This window comes from Drosophila novamexicana, unplaced genomic scaffold (assembly GCF_003285875.2).
Source record: "Drosophila novamexicana strain 15010-1031.04,08,12 unplaced genomic scaffold, DnovRS2.1 tig00000308-arrow-arrow-pilon, whole genome shotgun sequence".
NCBI classification, from domain to species: domain Eukaryota; kingdom Metazoa; phylum Arthropoda; class Insecta; order Diptera; family Drosophilidae; genus Drosophila; species Drosophila novamexicana.
In genome coordinates, this window is record NW_020824799.1 from 484,815 (window position 1) to 503,881 (window position 19,067).

Below are 19,067 nucleotides of genomic sequence, written 5' to 3' on the forward strand. Positions count from 1 at the left end.
AACCTGAATATATGTAATTTCTATATTCATTCTTGATTGTTTGGATAGAAAAAATCTAGCCCCAATTTATATTTCGGCATTTTTAAAATTCTCCTGCTATTTCAGTAGCAGTAAATACATTTATGAAATCACAGTTTCGAATCGTAACTTTGGATTTTCTTTTCTGTTCTTTGACAACTATCTGGCAACTCTGACTAGTGCCCACGCAACGCATAGAGTACGGCAACACCAGCACGACGTCGCATTCGTTTTAGTTCAATGGCGGACGGTAATGAAAAAAGTGGGAGTGATCTTTGTTTTGCTTTAAAGTCAAAGAATTTAGTAGAACAACTGTTTTAATAAAATGACAATAGACAAACAATTCAGGCAAATAATAAATTGCAGTGTTTTAAAAAATGCCCATACTAGTGTTAATCGCGCATCCGAGTGCAATGAGATAAAGTGAACAAACAAAAACAAAAAAGGAAAAAAATTCCGCAAAATACTGCGAATGGGCATAGACAGACAATACGCGGAAGCAGTGTAAAATAGGAAAGGCAACGCAAAAAACGAACTTTGTACGCTGTTGCGAGTACACAAAAGTGAATTTATAAGTTATAAAAAAAAAATCAGAAAAGTCAGAATGTCTGCACAACGTGTAAACGCGGTCGACAAAGAATTGGAAAAATACATAAAATTCCTGGCGCTCAAATCAGCACAAGTTGTGGTGCAGTCGCGCCTTGGCGAGAAGATACAAACCCAATGCAATCCACTGGGTGGCAACGATTGGTTCAACATTGTCGTACAGGATCACCCAGATGTGCTGGACGAGACGAAACGCGCCCTGGCGCTAAAGCCAGGTGATAGCATACTGCAACGCCTGCCTCTGTGCATTGAGATCTCGCTTAAGACTAGCGAAGGCGACAAAATGATACTTGAGGTGTGGTCGTTGGATCTGCTGCCAGTGGACAATAAAAAAGAAGCTGCAGCTGGCGAGGATTGCAAGGGCGAAGGCTGCAACACAAACATCTGCAATGACAGCCAAACGCTAAAGGCCCCCCATGCTATCTATAATCGGATGAGCATTATGCTAAAGTCCCTCATTTCGCTCACACGCACGACGCCTGCCTATAAATTGTCGCGTCGTCAGTGCCCGGACTCATATAGCATCTTCTACCTCATCTATGTGGATCGACCGAAGGTGCATACACTGGGCGAGGGGCACAAACAGGTCAAGATTGGGCAACTCAATACGATTTTGGGCTCCCTAACCATGTCGGTTGCCTACCGCACCAAGCTGACCATTTCACCTACGGCTGGTCATCAGGTGACGGCGGCAGCACATCAAGGAGAGCAGCAAAATACTATTATGCTAAAGTCAGATCACTTTCGGCCCGCCAGCGATGTCAGTCCACCTACGCAGCAGTTGGCAACGGTCAAGTTTGGAGCGGGCGTGGGTGGCACGGGCACTGGAGCAGCGAACGATAAGCGTTTCATAGATATTGAAAAGCCATTGCGTCCGGGTGCGTTTACAGACCTGGGCAAGCTGCGCCAGTTTACGGAGCATGATTTTGTGCTGCCAGAGACGCCGCCGTTTGAGTGGATGCTGCGGCGTACGCGGCATGAGAGCAACGGCAGCGGCTCAATTGAGTCGCTGAATCGAAAATGTGAATCGCCAGTGAACAACAACAACAACAATATTAATGGCAGCAACAACAACATTAACCACAACCACAATAACAACAACAACTCGACAGCGTTTAAAAGCTTTGAGAAACCAACTGTTGTAGTACCCTGTGCCACATCACCAATCAAAAGTCTCCTAATACCCGCCAGCAGCTCCACGTTGCGTCACAATTCTGCACCCACGTTGCAGGAGCAACAGGCGCCAGCACAACAGCCCCCGCCAGATGATGATAGTCTGCTCAAGGAGCTGCATTTTCCCTTCGCCTCGCCCACATCCCATGTCAACGATCTGGCCAAATTCTATCGGGAATGTTACCATGCGCCGCCACTGCGCGGCCTCAGCGAGTTGCAAGTACCCAACTTAACCAGCTGCGGCGCCTCAGCAGCAGCATCCGCGACAGCAGCGGCATCTGCCTTGGCCAGCACAGCCGCAGTCACAGCCGATGGCAGCATGGATGATTTGTCGCGCCAGCTGGAACAATTTGAGACATCGCTGGAAGATTACGATAAACTCGTCTCACAATTCGGACTGAGCGGCTCCTCATCCACGGGCAGCCGCAGCAGTGGCGGCCTCCAGATGAGCAATTGAACATCGAGCGCGAACGAGGATCTTTTTAATAATAGTTCATACTAATCATCTGCATCAGTGTTAGGCTCTAAGTTTGGCTTTTCTTCTTGTTTAAACTGGCTTTAAGTTATTATGATATTATTAACTTCATGTCTCATTGCATACATATAGCAGCATAGGAAACAAATATTTAGATATAGGCTAATTATATGGGCTCTAGTTTTGTATAGCTATCAAGTAGGAATCCCGTTTCACGTTTTCAGTGCAACGCTTTAAATACGAACACCCGCGCCCACGCCCACATATATGTCATTAGATTGGAGCGTACTAATCGCTTGGTTGTTTAATTTCCACTTTGTTCATGTGCCTTTAAATGCGATTGGAACTACATTTATATATGTATATACAAGTATCAAATGATGTTCATGCATAGATTATGTTTTTAAGCTAACATTTCTGTAAATGCCTCACGTAAATATGGAAAGCGATTGTAAATTTCATCAAATTTAGTTTTAAGTCCCAGTAAGAGTTGCCTTTTGTTTATCAAAATCAATACGATATAGAAAGAAGAGAAACTATTAGCATAACTAAATGTATATGTATGTGTCAAACGAAAGACTTAAAAATTAGTTGAACAAAATATCGTACATATTTGTTTAATAATTTGTAAATAGCCAGGGAGAGAGAATTAAAGCAGCTGCATAAACAATTGTAAACAATATACAATGCATGCTATTCTAACTATTTGTAATGTCGCGCTTTGTTATTTATTGGTTCCAGAAACTGCAAGGTTATACATCCTAATCAAATTTATACATATACTATATACATATTCATTTGGTATACATCAAGCAAAACACATAAAGGAAAATATGTAAAATTAAACGAATTTGTTAATCAGAATACAAATTGTTCATTTATTTATATGGTACATGCCTTCCCAAGAGTGTCGCTGATCACGAGACCGACACAAAAGCAGATTATCAACGCTGACTGATCTTGATTATATATATATATATATATATATGTGTGTACAAATAGAAATATAAAATATGTAAATAGTAATAATGGCTTATAGAAGCTGCCCTACAAATCACCTTCAAACTTGGCATTGATCTAGCCGGGAAACTATCATAAACATAATTGCACAAAGATCGTGTGCAGGTTTTCATCTGATCCATCACGTGTGTATCCATATAACTATATATGGCACATATATTTTTGAACTTATCTCTCGATAAGATAATGCCAAAGGCTTAACTGATTGGCGCCTGTTTTCATTGCTTTTGCTCGGCGCTTTTCCTAAGTGTAGTTTGTTGCAATTAAATATTGTATAATAAACTTCAGAGTTGTTGTGGTTGCGGCTGCGGCTGCTACCGGTCAAGTCCGAGCTGCACTTAGCTGCCAGCATTGAGCAATAACAACAAAATTAGTAAAAAGGCGCGATTACAATTTCCCCCGCCCGGCCCAGTGCCTCCTCAATAAGTGCTCACATCAATCTTTTTATACCCTTGTAATGGGCATTATATTTTTGAAGGATCCATCTCCGATCGCACAAATTAAAAGTATCTAATGGCTAATACTTTAGCGATATATTTTTCGGTTTTGAAGATATCTTAAATAAAACTTTACATATCGAAGCAATCGGTTAAAAATTCAGTTCTTTGATAAAACACTCAAAAAATCTTTACTCTAATTCTATATTTTTTTATTTCAAGGAATTTTACGACAATAACAAACTGCCGGAAGTTGAGTTTTTGTTTGAAAATACATATAAGTATATATGTACATATATTTACAGAAATATACCGCAGGTGAAGTGTCAGCAGCAAGGGTATTTGATCTTCGGCATCTGTTTTGTTTTGCTTTGTTCTCGACAAGTGCTCGACAGTGCATTGCAAAGTGTTGTTTTTTTTATCTCCATGTAGAATTAAAGTCACTATGGCAACGACATAACGACATTAAATAGTTTATTTTTAAATGTACAAATACAATATAGTATATATATGTATAAGCAGTTGTGCTTGTATGTATTAGTATTACTATTGCCTTTTTTGTTTTGCTACACCTTATCTGCTGTTTTGCTAAATTGCTGTATTTTCGAGTGTCTTACACTCATACATATACATTTATACCCATGTGCATGTGTGTGTGTTGGGTACTTCTCAGTGGCGCCTTTAAGTGCGCGGGGGTGCTCGGGCAAGTTTGCCCAGCTGCTGCTGCTAGCAGGTTGAGAAACTTTCGGTGTGACCGTCGCGCTCAACAGGTCATTGGTAATGCACACATCACCTGTTAGCCACACATATGCATGCACAAATATTTTGTGTCTTTGTTTCGCTGTTGCCAAGCGAAGTGATTTTTGCCATTAGCTTTGACGTAGACTTCGACTTTGGCTGTGTAAAATGGCCAGACGCCAACCTTACTCAACACTGTATACTAATGCATATGTATGTATGTATGTATTGCATACATAAATGTATACACATTCATGCGTGTTTGTGTAAATGGTAATTGGTTTCGCCAAGCAACCACTGCGCTCCACTTTGCTACCCCTCCCCTTCCCACTAAGGTTGCACGCGCCAACGCGACGTCAGCTGAGAAGCTCGCATCCGGCGGCCTGGAAAGTTTTATGCATATCTGTTTGGTGGGCTGACTCTCAATTTTGCACCCACCTAAATCAAATTCAATTGTCATTAATTCATCCAGGGGCATGACTGACTCGTGCACTCAGGCACTCATTTCACATATCTGCAATCGTTGTCAAGATCATGTTTGAAAATTAAAGCTTAATGCATTTAAAATACAGGTTGTTCTAATGATTTTGGACATTTTTGAAATTTTGTTGCTTTTACTTTTTTTTGCATACTTCATGCGTTTATTTCTAATTTTCCCGCCTTCTCCCCGCGGCGCTGCTGATCAAATGATAAGCGTATTTTGATGATATTCACGTGCCGCTGTTAAATTTAGGCATTAAAAATGGACAACAAAAACCGCTATACGAATGAAAAGCACTGTAAGCACATACATACATACATACATACATACACACATACATACATACATACATATAAAGCCATTTCGAAATTGCTTGATAAGCAAACGCCAAAAATGGGCAGCCACAGCGAAAAATAAATAAATAAAAGAATACAACACTGATAAGCCCAAAAATGTACAATATTGTTGCGATTTCGTTGTGTTTATGTACTCCTACATATTTGGAATTTTCATCTAAATACTGTAAGTAATCGATCAACAGTTTGCAAGCAACTGGTTTGACGAGCTAAGTTTTACATTCACATTAGCATACATGCATATGTAGGCATATTTACGTGCACACAATCTGGGGGTGAATTGTTGTTTGTCGGCTTTGCCGGTTTTTGCGCCAGCTGCAATAATAAATAGCATAATTGCAGTTATTTTTAGACACCCACTGTATCCGCCTTCGACTGCAGCAGTCGATTGTCTTAAGCATTTCAGGTAGGGTACTTGTAGGGTATTTTTAAACAGATTGATTATTCAAGTTAGACCATACAACGAAATATTCCCAGAATAATCTGGTAAACAACAGCATAAAAAACAAATTCGGATTTTAGTTCAGCGTCCCAACTGTTGCTACGTGCCATTTGTCTCGCAGAACAGGCACCGCTTGTAAGTTGGCACCGTAGATGTTGTTTTCGTTTTTTTTTTGGTGGCCTCGGCGGGGCTTTGTTTGTTTTCATAATGTGGCGATGATATGGAGAAACAACAGCTATTGATTGAATCACGCCTGCCAGTTAATAGCGCTGGGATAAAGGTAGTCTCGAATGATAAGGTTCATAAAATTACAAGGTTAGGGAACAATAAGCAATCGCTACTAAAGAAATTTAAATGCATTTCATATTTCAATGCGGAAGCTAAACAAACAACAGTTGCAAATCTCACACTTTGTAAGGCGGAAGTGAAATGCATGTACATGACATTAATTTTATTTGAATTCAGAATAGGGTATTGTGTAATTTTATAATTAATAATAATTATTTAATAATTAACATGCTGCGAATAAACAACTTTCCGCACTAAGATCAGGAATGTGTATATTTAATTACACTCACGTTTAATGGGACTTAGTCAATGATTAGGTGCACGAATGCAATTATTATTTATGTTAAGACAATTAAAGTTAAATTGATAGCTTAAAAGTAGCGGATTGGATTACAGCTTTGGTTTTGCTTGCATTGACCATTTTTTAAATTTAGCGCCAAAATTGTTGGGCGATAACTGAAATCGGTTATTTTTATGAATCAACTATGGTACTGGGTTGCCAACATTACTCACATAATAACTCGATCCATAACATTTACTCAAAGTGATTTTCATATCGATATACTGGTTTTTGTATGGCGCTACTTTAAAATTGACTTTGAATTAACATGTTACACCAGCGCAAATAATAAATCATTAAAGATTAAAATAACCAATGCAGCTCTTGATAACCTAATAAGCTGAGTACTCGATAGTTGCCAACTCAAATGTTATTCACAACCTCCACTTATGCATGTGGTGGCTAATCGATATCATTCGATTACTGCAGCTGCTCGGCTAACTTCGACTTGAGAAACTGGGGTGTTATAAATATATTTTTATATATTTATGTGATAAGAATTCAAGCCAGCATCGTAAGCTGGCCAATTACAAAAAAATACATACCGGCGACAAGCCGTACACGTGCTCCTACTGCCATATGCAGTTCAGGCAGCAGGGCACGCTCATCAGCCACATAAGGACGCACACGAATCTCGCCAGCCAGCCAGCAAGAGTAGAGCACTCGGTCATGCCAGCACATCTCGGACACGGTGCACAGCAGCTGACAAACGGTCTGCTGCCCAACAATCTGCACAACACAACACCCAACTTCCTCCAGCTGGATCACCATCCGCTGCTGCATTTCCTTGAAGGCAGCACAACAGTAAGCTCTTTGGTAGCCAGCAATGCGGCGGCGGCGGCGGCGTCTGCTGCATCAGCGGGAACAGCGGCGTCTAACCCAAAACCCGAACCCAGCCAGGCCGAGCAGGGACCTCGAATAAGTGTGGGCAACATTAATATGCTGAGGAGCGATAATCCGGATCGGCCGTTTGGCTGCAGCGTCTGTCGGCGCTTCTTCTCACAGCAGAGCACCCTGGTCAACCACATTAAAACGCATACGGGCGAGAAGCCGTACAAGTGTAAGATCTGTGATGCTAGTTTCCGGCAGGTGGCCACGCTCAACAACCACATGAAGATCCACACCGGCGAGAAACCCTACAACTGTTCCTACTGTCCCAAGCAATTCCGGCAAAAGAGTACCCTACAAAACCATCTGCGCATTCACAAGTGCTAGCTTGGTTCCGCCGCCAGCATTACGGAAAAGTGGAAGAAACACAGTTATACTAGATGCCGATACAGTTACATACACAATAACAAGCGCAATACATTTAAATAAATTTAAATATACTCAAATGTACTCAAACGGGTTATTTACCTGCTATGCAGAACGCAATTGAATATAAACAAATCTCAACCGTAGCATGTCCAACATTTGTACATATGCATGTGTTTGGGAGACATTTGAATTTAAACTAGTCTAAATTTGAATTGTACTCCCGTTAACGTGTTAAATGCTAAGTCGAATTTAATGTGACGCAAATATAGTAAACGCTCTCTTACCGGCCTTTATGCTTCTAATTTTAGACTTTATCACATTTAGCCTTCCATTTCCCAGCCGTGGAACATTCGAATCAACTCGTACTATCTTCCACACATCTTGAGCGTATCACAATTCGAATTTAGGAAGCACGAATGGGAATAAACGCTTTCTGCCTATTTAAGTTCCGTGGTACGAAGCTTGAAAGCCGCATTTTCCATGCCAGAGGGCTCAAATGAATTTTCACAACGATCCTTAAAAATGTAATAATAATGAATAATGGAGTTGCATGCAATGCGGGTGAAATGATGTTTCTTTGAAAATAGTTTTCAAGCCGATCGCACGATACATAAATATAGTGAAAATGTTAAATTTTCAGCTAACATGGATGATAACAGAAAATGACGATAACAGAAAATGTTATTTGTAACGCGCGCGCGTATTCTGTTTAATATTGGCTTAAACCATTTGCATTCATATAACTTCATTTATTGTAGTTTATCAGTTTTGATATAATTTAAATATATATATATATATATATGATTTTATATTTATAAGTGTAGTATATGTATATAGACATATATATATATATATTGTATTTTCTATATATATTATGTATATATGTATGTATTTGTTTTTTTGTAAAGCAGGAAGTTTTAGGATTCGCAAATGTTGCACCTTTGGTGCCACCAAATTTACAATTTTGTTTTTGTTTGTTATACATACAACAATTACATATTTACTTAAAATGAACACACATATTTAGCTATTTAATGTATACAATCATAATCGTAATAATATTCAGTTACTTCATGTCTTCCAAAAAGGCTCTAAAACTAATAGAAACAAGAAATATACGACTTACACATCTTTTAGCAAACACAAGTACGGATACAGAAAAGGCTCTAAACAAATAGAAAAAAATTTCGCTGCTGCTTGTATGCAATGGCACAAAAAATAAAAAAAAAACAAATTCCGCGCAAGAAGTTCAAAATCAATCCACTGGCGACATTTGCCTAAGTGAAGCTATACTGATTATCAATGGCGCGTCCGCTGCACTCGGCTCCAGTTGCTCCACCGCTACCGCTGCTGCCGGGTGCACCACTGTTGGCGCCCGTGGTGTCAGCGGCATGGCGTGTCGTCACCACGCCCGGATGGGTTGCCTGCAGTGAAGCATTCGATGCACGCAGGTGCGGCTGATCTAGAAAACCTTGACCTGCCGGTGGCGAATTGTGCACGGTCAGCGTTGAGGGATCCAAATGAAAGTAGACTTGCTCCGGAAAATAGACGTGTGTTGGCTCTTGTGGCAGTTCGATTTCGTTTGTCTTTAGGCGAACACTTAGATTCATGGTAATCACTTCGTTGCGCTGTAAATGGTCAAAAGCAGATCCCAATTAGTTTTTGTTGAACAATTCAAATGTTTACTTTTTGGGTGAACAGGTTAAACATGAAGCATGCAACAATTGGTAACGCATTCAAACTAAACACAATGAACATGAAAGAAAAGATTTGTATGTCCCAAAAAGAACTACTAAAGAAATCATTTTCAAATGAACATAAACTAAATTATCCACAACTTTTGACATCAGTTAAATTTCGTTACCCAACTGTGAAGTTAACTTTCTTAGTCTCACATATCAAAGATTTTATGTAGACGGACAACAAGAAGGCATATTACATATTGTCGGAAAGGTATTGAAGAAGTTTTCGGACAATTGTTGTATATTTTTACCCAGTGGGCGGGCACTTTTGAATATTCAATCGACATTTAATTTGTAATGAGTTTGAAGACTGGATTTTTGATTATGAAATGAAAAAGTTGCAAAATCAAATAAAGGAAAATAAAAACCATCACTGACACTGAATTGACTCCAAAATTTTGGCTATCTCACATGTCTCGGCGATGGATGTCCATTGCCATTGCCATTTGCATGGCCAGAGCTGCCGGCAGCGTTGCTCGCTCCAGCGGACGCATCGGCGCCCGGCTCATGCGCTGCGGCGGCAATTGTTGTTATGGGTGCTCCGTCGTTCAGTCTACTGGTGTGATGCACCCAATCCGTAAGCGTCACATCGGAAGTGCCGCCCGACTCAAGCGGTATGGGATTGTGTCGAAAATGTTCGAGCATCTCTTGTATGGTGGGGAACCATAGATGTTGCACTCGGCACTGGCCCTTTTCGGAGATTGTCAGCCGCAGATGCTTGGCACGTCCTTGAAAATTGAATGTTAACACAAACTCGCCACGTCGTGTTTCGCTTTGGCGGACCAAAAAGTAACCATGTCCCGCGGCCTCCGATTGCAGCACCATGCGAGCGGCTTCAGCACGCGGTAACGTGCCATGGAACCAGGGAAACAGACGCATCTCCGCTGTCAGATCGGCCACATTCACATCGGATTCTGTTTCAACCAGCTCGGTGCCATCGAAATTGCTGGAGGCTGACAAACGCTGTTCGCCCCGCTCGCCTCGTGATGGACGCGATGGTATTTCGGGTGGCGTGCTACTCAGCTCGATGCTAGCCTGAGAAATGGCATTCACATCATTGCCGCCGGCAGGTGCATTCGCGTTACTATTACTGGCCGAGATGGCGGCCAAGGCGCTGTCCGCTGACTGTGAGTTGACCAAATTTCCATTGGAGCCGCCCAAGACAAGACCACCTTGCTGCTGATATTGAGGATTTTGTATGCCTCCCAATGCACCACTGGGCGCGCTTGTTGTTGGATTCGGATTGGTTGTCACCGGTGATGTCTGCATGGCCACCGCTATGACATCCGAATTGAGGATCGGCTGCTGTGTTGGCGGTGTGCGCATGCAATAGCGTATTGTGGCCAGCCAGCTGCGCATTTCGTCGGCACTCGCTGCCTCAATTACGTACTCCATGTTGTTATCGGCCTTGAGCACAAACGTGTTCAGGCGATCGGGCATCTCCAGGGTGGTTGTTTCGCGTGCCTCCGAGATGAGGAAGCAGAAGACGCCGCTGTGTGGCTTTGGTGCCTTGGGTGGCGTATAAAATTCAAGCATGTAACCGCCTACGGCCTTGACCAATGCCAGGCGGCATTTCTCCCACTTTTGTGTGGCCGTCGTCTGGTCCAAGCTCTCGGCAGTCAAATTGTTGACAATGCCCTCCTTGCGGCACTCGACCACTATTTTGGCCAACTTCGTCTTGCTGCTCTGCTTGCTGCTACCCACGCCGTCCACGTCGTCCGAGTTCTTGTGAAAGAACGCCTGCAAAAAGAAGAGCTTCTAAAATTAAACATTGATTTAACACTCTATTGAGCATCGACCACTCGGAGTACGCTCACCTTGCCCTTGCGCAGTCCCTTAAAGGAAAGGCGCCGCAGCAGCGACTTGGGAAACAGTCTCGACACCTCGTGCTCCTCCGTATCGAAACCGCCACCGCCATCACCGCCGCCTTCGCAAAGCAGGGATCCAATGTCTGTCTTCAGATTACTGCGTCGTCGAAAGAACTCTGTATCGTAGTGCTCCGAGAAGTATTCGACAAACTTTACAGCAAAGCTGCGGTGTGGTATGCTACGAGCCACCTCCGGTGGCAGATTGCCATTAATGTAGTTAATACACGCCTTGGCAAAGTCGCTGGCGGCCACTCGCGCATGCCGATCGCAAAACTCTTCCCAGCTAGTCCCGCCGTATGCAAAGGATGTGCTGCCCAATGCAGTGCCAGTGCCCATTGGCGCCGGTATCAAGTCGCTGCCACCGGCGGCACCCAGACTTGTGGTCGGCCCAATGTAGCCGCCGGCGCTGAAAGCGTTCGAATTGGCAGCTGCGCTGTTTCCACCCATGTGGCCAAAGTTCAGCTGCTGTTGTCTGTGTGGGTGGTGGCGCGGCTCCGGCCCGCTATTCCCGTTTAAATTCAGTTTGATGCAAGAGTTACCCAGTTGAAATCCGTGGTGCTGCAATAAAAATTAGTTCTCGGTTTAATAAATTTCCCATTGTTGGTAAACTGCTAATGGATTAAAAGAAATATTAATATATGTATTTACTTACACATTAGCCACAAAGATTTTGAATATCAATTGTTTAATATCAAATGATGTTAATTGTATAAAAACAGACAAAATAGAATCTCTCACTGAGATATGCTTCAAAAACTATTAGGGATAAGTCTTCTAATAAGAATTCAAAATATTGCTATTGTTAAGGTCACAACGGCAGTAAATCAATATCTAAATTGTTTTACTTGAAGGACATGTTTATCTTTAAATTTCGCTAACATTCTGAAAATTCCTTGAAGTGTTTATATATTACGCTTCATGGTACTTTGATCAAGTTCCCACCGGGTATTTATGAACAAGCTCCTGAAATGTGCAACGTTGCTCATTTTGCGTTTACGTTGCTCATTTTGCGTGTTTGCTTTTACGTGCTCGATTTATAGTAAGTGGGATCTTACGTGAAGCGTAGGCGTATTACGTTCTACACACACACATATGCAATATGTAGTATGCGTGTTGGTGTGTGATGTCTGCTGTTTTGTTTTTGTTTTGCAAATTTGATGATAAGCTGGAGTCAGCGGATTCAAAGAAAAGACAATTTTAAAGTCATTTATAATATTTCTGGCCACTTTGTTATTGAAATGCAACTTGTTTTACGCTCAGCGTGTGTATGTGTGCGTAGCACACCTACTCATTCGTTCTCGGCGTTAAATTTTTTTGTAGTGATTCAACTTACATTTGCCCGTTGTTTATGTAGTCATTAACAGGCGAACACAGTAACTATAACATGAGGTTTTTCACTTAATTTTGTTGTTGCAATTATTCACTATTTCTTCTAATATAAATTTATTTTCCAGAAGAAAAACACAACGCAATATAATCGTCTATCGTCCAGACACCACCAATATTATCAATCGCTATTTTTAATTTTATCGGTACACCTCCATTACGCCCTAATTATCGAATAAGTCGATTAGTCGAATATTAGCTGTTTAGTATTTTTTGTTTTAAGCGCAAATTTGAATTTACGATCAATAGATACCAAACTGTTGCTTTCAGTAAGGGATATAGTTAGATCTGATCTAACTTTTATTTCCAATATTGTTTAATGTCAATTAATTAACGAATTACAGCCGCAGTAGTCAGACCTTGAATACCCAGTAATAAGGTGAACACATTTATTTAAATGGTTTATGTTCAAATCTCACATTTTTATTGTTTCTATATGTTTCGAAATTGCATTTACTTACAATTAAAATGTAACTACTATGCATATATTTATAGTTATGTATTATTGTTAGTTTTGCTTGATCGTTATAAATAATTAAAATTCTTGAAACTTAATTTGTGAAACACCCGAGTGCAACATATTTTTTTGTTTCTTTGTTTTTCTCCATTTAATATTTATTGTTTAAAACGAACACATGCATTTTGGCAAAATATCATTTTTATATGTATGTGTGAAAAATTCGAATGCAGAAAATGGAAATGGGGACGCAAATGTGTTTGTTGAAAGAAAATCGAAATGTGAATTTAAATGCGGCGCACTTACGAACTATTATTTGTGATTGTGATATTAAAATTAAGTATTTACAGAAATTGTCATACAGTTTGATAATTGATTCGAATTTGAAATTTTGCGAATTTATGCTTGTTGATCATGTGATTGGAAATGTTGAAAATGCATTAAATCTAAATGAACAAAATAAATCTCAACAGTAGTAGCTAAATGAAAACAAAAAAAAACTATAATACTAAACCCCTACTATAGCATATGCAGGTTAGTATGTAAGTAAGAATGCAGCTTGAGTCTGTATGAGATTGAAGCGCAACTGAAATCTTTCGTATGCGTCAAATTGAATATTACGGCCAGCATAAACTGTTTCTAATTTTTGCTTTGCGTAGCGTAAAGCGTAAAGAAATTACATTAACATATACATACATGTACATTTGTGTGTGTGGTTTTCAAAAAAACTTTCCCACTTATACTAAAACTACGTACATTTATTATTCGGTTTTGCTGTTACTTCACTACACTAAAAAGTGGATCACCTAACTTAAAAAAACCTTGATACGTATAAGTAAACAATACGTTTGTTATCGATAGAGAATTCATTTTCTGTTTTCTGTTTGTTTTTCTCCTTTTTTTTTGCTGTTTTTTTTTTAAGTTTTTCATTAATTCTGATTTAAGATAGAGTACACTCAGACTTCCAATTGTTTTGATGTTGGATGCGCTATAAACGGTTCGCTCCACATGCGTCGCAGATCGCCCTACGGGAGACATAATAGTTAGAGCATATTTAATAGTATTAGGACGGATTCTGCATACCTTTAAATAGGCCATCAGCAGCAGTGGCAATAACGTGAACGGCACCAAATAGAGTAAGGCGGGTTGTGCGGCCTTAAAGACCTCCGAACTGACCGTTGCCGTTAGCAGACCGAGGAAATAGCTAAGGAAGACCGAGTTCTCAATTGAAAAACCATTCACTTGCAGCAGACTTGCGCTCCACTTACCCCAATAAGGAACAATGAAAATATGTCAACCTGGAGCCAACACCCTTTGGCGGTGATAGTGTTGGGTCCGATGTAAAGCCCTGTGACTTTTTATAGGCATCATAACGTAGCACAAAGCACAGCAGGAGACCTGGCATAACCACATCGCCCAGGCCGAGCATCGAGAAATGGCCCGTGTTGTGAATGCTGGGGAAAACCAGTTTGCCCGGTAAATTTAGCTTCGGTGTGTCCCGCACAATGCCGCCCAAATTCAATTTGCGCGCCACAATGCCAACGGGATTCTCGGCGGGTCGTGTGGCCACCTTGACCATCACATTTGTGCTAAATATGTACGATGAAAGGAATACCCAAAAAACGTCATAGATCAGCAGGCCGGTTAACAGCAGCGTCGACACCTTCAAGCTGGGCAATCGCACGAACGCAATAAAGGCGACACACAAGCCCATGCCCATGGCTAAAACAAATAGATAGTTAAATACATTTAAACTGAAATTCCAGATGCTCTAATTTTGTTTACCATCCATAAGCAGCCAGTGCCCAGTAAGCACCCATACGCACACAATTGAGACGGAGAGTGTAAAGCTGAATAGCTCCGCTGCCGTAAAACGTCCACAGATGCCAAAGGAGAAGCGTTTACCATCCGTGCACGGACGTATTATATACTGGCACATGGGCAAGAGCAGAAATGCCAGCGCCACAGTGGCAATAACTGTGAATATACGGATAAAGTGAGCAGATGGGCGCATAAAACATAACATGCTCCACTTACTGGCTGTGCACACGGCAAAGAGCAGCTGCATTGAGTCAAAAAAGAAGAACATGATGAGCAGCGATATGGAAGCACCCAGTGGCAGGCACAGCGCGTGCATCGTATCCAACGTGGCAAACTTATCCGCTGCAACAGAGTGAAGTAATCAAGTTATATTATTTACAAATTTCTTAACGCTATAAGAAATATAAACATTTATTTGTAACTCTTCCAGCGATAAGGCTTTACAAACGAAAATAAGAAAGTTTACAAAAAACAAGAAATAACTTTGCAGATCTGAGTTTGGTGAAGATAAAAAACAGAACACGTTTCTACTCTTCCTACAGATCTATATGATATAGTAACATGGCTGGGTTATGGTTAGTATATCTTGAAAAACTAAAAAGTTTGTCATACAATAATTTAATTTTCAGCCGACCTATATGATATAGAGAACCGATAATTAAGGAGCATAGTGAAACTATGTGATGTTGACTTACTCGGATCCTTCTCGACATGCTCGCCAGTTAGCAGATTCGTCATGGATTCATTGCGTTTCTTTTGCTCTCGCTCCCGCGCCTCCTGCTCAATGTTGAGACTGCGAAAGCTGCCATAAACAATCAGCAGCATCGATATTAGGCAGGTGGATACGCGAGAGGAGTCCATCACGCTCGACACAGTCCAATGCAGTTCCCGATATTCAGAGCCAGCTGCTGCTGCTGCCGCCGCTGCTCCGCCCAAGCTGCCGCCGCCGACACTGCCGCCGCCAACGCCACCGCCAACAGTTTGCGCGCCGGCGCTGCCGTGCGACATGCTCGGTCAATGATAAGCGATAAGGTGGCTGCTGCCGCTGCGCAGGAGACACTTGGATTGAATCGGAACCAGTATTCGGGTATTCGGTAATCCGTATCAATTGTTATCAGTGCGTGCAGCTGCCTTGCTGCTTATCTCCGTCCGCTGCTGCTGATGCCTTGCTGCTGCTGCTGCTGCTGCTAGGTTGTTGTCTCTGCGACGCTGCTGGCTGCAATGAAACTGAAATTTGTTTTGGTTTATTGGAATAGTGATAAGCATGCGGTGAGGTCTGCTCGAGACCTGCTTTGGTAAACCCCAAATAATGTACGCTGTTATTCTTGTTAGTTTTCCTTGTTTGCGATCATCTATTTGCCGTTGTTTCTGCTGGAACTTTAAACAGCTGCCCTGCCACAGTAGTTATACACACGCACTCACACACACACACACTCAATCAAAAGACAAACAACAAATTATATGCTTTATGCTGAGTATACGTTTAACGCTCGAAAGACCTTAAAGTCCCAAACATCAACCGAAAGGTTAACTTTCATGCTGGCCCAAGATTAACACCCTACCACAAAAGCGGAACAGAGCAGAGCCAGTGTGTGAAAATAAAAACGGGTCTCAGCACAAAAAAAGAAGGCCATAAAAAGTAGCTAGAATAAATTATAAAAGTATTACCTAGTTTCTGTTATGCTTTGCCCACTTGCGGTCTATTGTTATTATTGCAAGAAATTCTATGGCATGTTCACACATGGCTCCCCCCTAATCTGCTCTTTAGATACCCATTGTATTAGAAAGGTTCATATGGTATGCATGCTTCTTTATTATATTTTGCTTGAATGAGCGTACATGTAAATTGTACATTAATATGTTTAATGTTTCACAAATTTTGAAGGCATTGTTTTTTATTGCGTACTAATTGAAAGCATAATTAAGAGAAGGCTCTTCGATTACTAATGTGGTTTTAATTAATGTTTGAAAGCATTCATCTGTAATTGATTAAACTTTTTTGTGAGCTTATCTCAAACGAGAAAATCCGATTAGAACGAATTTGGATTTAAAATGATATCCTTAGAAAAATGATTTATTAAAAATTCTCTATGCCAAACTCGTCATGTATGCATAGCATACTTTTAAGGATATGCGTACAACTAAAAAAAATGTAGGGTATATTATTGTCTAGCAAAATATGACATGCAATTGCGTCTGCTGCTGTTGTTGGGTTGTTGCACTTCTGCTATGTTAACGTTATGTTACTGTTAATGTTGTGTGCAGCAAGCTGTTAATGATAATCAAGCAGTTCGTTAATAGAGAAGAAATGAAGCACTAGACAAAAGCGAAACAATTGCCAACAACTTCCTAGTTGCCACTTATTGTTGATGTTGCCGCATGTTGTCGTTGCGCGCTCTATATTATGTGCTTTGTTCGAAATGCAAAGTGTTACATGCTGTCTGTGTGCATGGGAGTGTATGTGTGTGTGTGTGCAAATGATTGAAATATCTGAATGTGTGTCCCCCTTTTCAATGCAACAATTTAACAGTTCCCACACGTTGCACGCTTGTTAAAGTTGTCAGAGCGAGGGAACGCAAGCGGTCAGACATTCAGATAATTAGACGCAATCTTCTGGTGGGTCAGAATGGGGCTAATTACAATTAAATTATACGACAGACAGGCAGAAGAGCAAAGTGTGGGCATGCCCGAATGGAGGCAAGCATTAATTAAGAAGCCACACAAACACACGCAGAAAGAGTTCACTTTCAAATTTTAACATAAAGTACAAAGTAATTGGTCAGCCGTGGCCGCAACTGTAAACTGCCCACATCGAAGGTGAAAGTGAAATTTACTTATGAGACACTCTCAAACGCAGAGCGGAAAACCCAAAAGCCATGTACACAGTGTGGGCCATACAATTAGGAACACTATTTTTTTTTTTCATTTAAGCTTTCTGTTCACATGCACTATAAGCATTATTTTTTATCAATTTATAGCTTGCATGTTAATAAATATATTCGCTTTACACAAACATTACGTTGAGATTTAAATAATATCACTAATTATATGGTCATCACTTAATACATATACATGTGCATACATATGTGTTTTTCTTTTGCATAAATACATATGTATATGTATGCAAAGCAAGTTGCTAAGTTTTGCTTTTTGGTTTTTTTTTACTACTTCACAAACACACACACACACACACATGCAGGCAAAGCATAACAACAACTTGGCTTAAAGCGAGAAGTGGCCCCGCAACTGGCTTCAAATGCAACACTTGTGAAATTTTATATGTACAACATCAAATACCGTAACAACAACAAAACTTAAAGCGCAGGCAAAGCTTATAAGTATGTTTTTCTCGTATACAAAATGCTTAGACTTCACTTGAACGGCTGCCGCACCGCTCCACTGCGTAACAAAATTACAAGACACACACACACACTCACAAACACTCACTGTGGGGGCATGTGTATATTGATGTGTGGGATAGGGGCGGGGGTATCAGGGTGCAGGTCTTTAATTACTTAAAACTTAGAGGCAAGCGGCAGGCAGCAGCCTGTTTCGAATTCAGTGCACCTCGATGTGGTGTACAGTATTTGTGGCACCACTGGGGTGGGTGGGGGCGGCTGTGAGCTGACGCCTGTTTTGGGGGTATTGCTTGTGCTTACTTTGCCCTGTGCTTCACATTTACATTCGCGTTTGGCTGTGTATTTTGTTTTCCTTTTGTACCGATTTTCTTTTGATTTGGTGGAAAAGCCACAGCAGCTACATTAGTTGTGTGCGCATTTTGAATTTTTGTGAAATAGCTGCAGGGTAATGCACAATTCACTGATTATTCAATTACAGATTTGTTACTAATAATGCATTCTTTCACTATTTCTCTCTGCACTCTTTTACTGTTTTTTTCTGTAAGAAAAACAACGAACTGCGAGTGTGACCCAACAGCACGAAGCCATAAATGTTGCCAATTCTTTGACGATATTTGTGTATCGATTATAGTAAACAATATGATTTTGTGCAATCATCGATATATTCAACAATGTACTGCCAATTATTAAATAGAGGATTGCCATTTTTGTTAACCTCTTCAAAGCGTAGAATCATTTTCAAATTATTGTATTAAAAGTGAATAAATATTTGAATCAGTGTTGCACAATGGTGAAAACGAGTT

General features: G+C 40.8%; 4 protein-coding genes and 1 long non-coding RNA gene across 12 annotated transcripts; 3 read left to right on the forward strand and 2 right to left on the reverse strand.

The window, feature by feature from the left end:
• Positions 1 to 27: 27 nt before the first annotated feature.
• Positions 28 to 3,121, forward strand: LOC115759615 (autophagy-related protein 13 homolog). Its single transcript, XM_030700594.1, has one exon. It carries the CDS (start codon positions 623 to 625, stop codon positions 2,252 to 2,254), a length of 1,632 nt encoding a protein of 543 aa, XP_030556454.1. The 5' UTR covers positions 28 to 622; the 3' UTR covers positions 2,255 to 3,121.
• Positions 3,122 to 6,814: 3,693 nt separating this feature from the next.
• LOC115759480 (adult enhancer factor 1-like) lies at positions 6,815 to 7,919 on the forward strand. The gene has a single exon (XM_030700413.1). The coding sequence runs from the start codon at positions 6,954 to 6,956 to the stop codon at positions 7,587 to 7,589; it is 636 nt and encodes a 211-aa protein (XP_030556273.1). The 5' UTR covers positions 6,815 to 6,953; the 3' UTR covers positions 7,590 to 7,919.
• A 550-nt stretch (positions 7,920 to 8,469) lies between these two features.
• LOC115759425 (SH2B adapter protein 1) lies at positions 8,470 to 12,700 on the reverse strand. Of its 5 annotated transcripts, none has more exons than XM_030700322.1 (4): positions 12,575 to 12,700; positions 11,191 to 11,799; positions 9,785 to 11,131; positions 8,470 to 9,259 (listed from the first exon to the last, which is right to left on the reverse strand). In XM_030700322.1, the coding sequence occupies exons 2-4, from the start codon at positions 11,686 to 11,688 to the stop codon at positions 8,909 to 8,911; spliced, it is 2,196 nt and encodes a 731-aa protein (XP_030556182.1). In that variant the 5' UTR covers positions 11,689 to 11,799; positions 12,575 to 12,700; the 3' UTR covers positions 8,470 to 8,908. The 5 variants fall into 5 exon arrangements, with proteins under 5 accessions (XP_030556182.1, XP_030556183.1, XP_030556184.1 ...); XM_030700323.1 differs by lacking the exon at positions 12,575 to 12,700 and adding an exon at positions 11,894 to 11,987; XM_030700324.1 differs by having other exon boundaries at positions 8,471 to 9,259; positions 9,785 to 11,113.
• On the reverse strand, positions 12,624 to 18,800 carry LOC115759427 (signal peptide peptidase-like 3). Of its 4 annotated transcripts, none has more exons than XM_030700327.1 (6): positions 18,565 to 18,800; positions 15,601 to 16,132; positions 14,870 to 15,247; positions 14,353 to 14,806; positions 14,168 to 14,288; positions 12,624 to 14,109 (listed from the first exon to the last, which is right to left on the reverse strand). In XM_030700327.1, exons 2-6 carry the CDS (start codon positions 15,911 to 15,913, stop codon positions 14,041 to 14,043), a joined length of 1,335 nt encoding a protein of 444 aa, XP_030556187.1. In that variant the 5' UTR covers positions 15,914 to 16,132; positions 18,565 to 18,800; the 3' UTR covers positions 12,624 to 14,040. The 4 variants fall into 4 exon arrangements, with proteins under 4 accessions (XP_030556187.1, XP_030556190.1, XP_030556191.1 ...); XM_030700330.1 differs by having other exon boundaries at positions 14,023 to 14,109; positions 15,601 to 16,121; XM_030700331.1 differs by lacking the exon at positions 18,565 to 18,800 and having other exon boundaries at positions 14,023 to 14,109; positions 14,870 to 15,061; positions 15,122 to 15,247; positions 15,601 to 15,913.
• On the forward strand, positions 15,189 to 15,616 carry LOC115759428. The gene is made up of 3 exons (XR_004017532.1): positions 15,189 to 15,262; positions 15,336 to 15,480; positions 15,535 to 15,616. It is a non-coding gene; the product is annotated as an uncharacterized LOC115759428 (long non-coding RNA).
• Positions 18,801 to 19,067: the final 267 nt, after the last annotated feature.

What these genes read in the sequence shown, in the direction of transcription:
- LOC115759427 (XM_030700327.1), bottom strand. Translation starts at nt 15,913, where the DNA reads ATGTCGCACGGCAGCGCCGGCGCGCAAACTGTTGGCGGTGGCGTTGGC. An exon ending in GCATGTCGAGAAGGATCCGA is followed by an intron (nt 15,248 to 15,600) that starts GTAAGTCAACAT and finishes ACTCTGTTGCAG; the next exon opens with CGGATAAGTTTGCCACGTTG. An exon ending in TTTCATTGTTCCTTATTGGG is followed by an intron (nt 14,289 to 14,352) that starts GTAAGTGGAGCG and finishes GGTCTTCCTTAG; the next exon opens with CTATTTCCTCGGTCTGCTAA.
- LOC115759425 (XM_030700322.1), bottom strand. Translation starts at nt 11,688, where the DNA reads ATGGGTGGAAACAGCGCAGCTGCCAATTCGAACGCTTTCAGCGCCGGC. An exon ending in AGGGACTGCGCAAGGGCAAG is followed by an intron (nt 11,132 to 11,190) that starts GTGAGCGTACTC and finishes GTTTAATTTTAG; the next exon opens with AAGCTCTTCTTTTTGCAGGC. An exon ending in GACATCCATCGCCGAGACAT is followed by an intron (nt 9,260 to 9,784) that starts GTGAGATAGCCA and finishes GACCATTTACAG; the next exon opens with CGCAACGAAGTGATTACCAT.
- LOC115759615 (XM_030700594.1), top strand. Translation starts at nt 623, where the DNA reads ATGTCTGCACAACGTGTAAACGCGGTCGACAAAGAATTGGAAAAATAC.
- LOC115759480 (XM_030700413.1), top strand. Translation starts at nt 6,954, where the DNA reads ATGCAGTTCAGGCAGCAGGGCACGCTCATCAGCCACATAAGGACGCAC.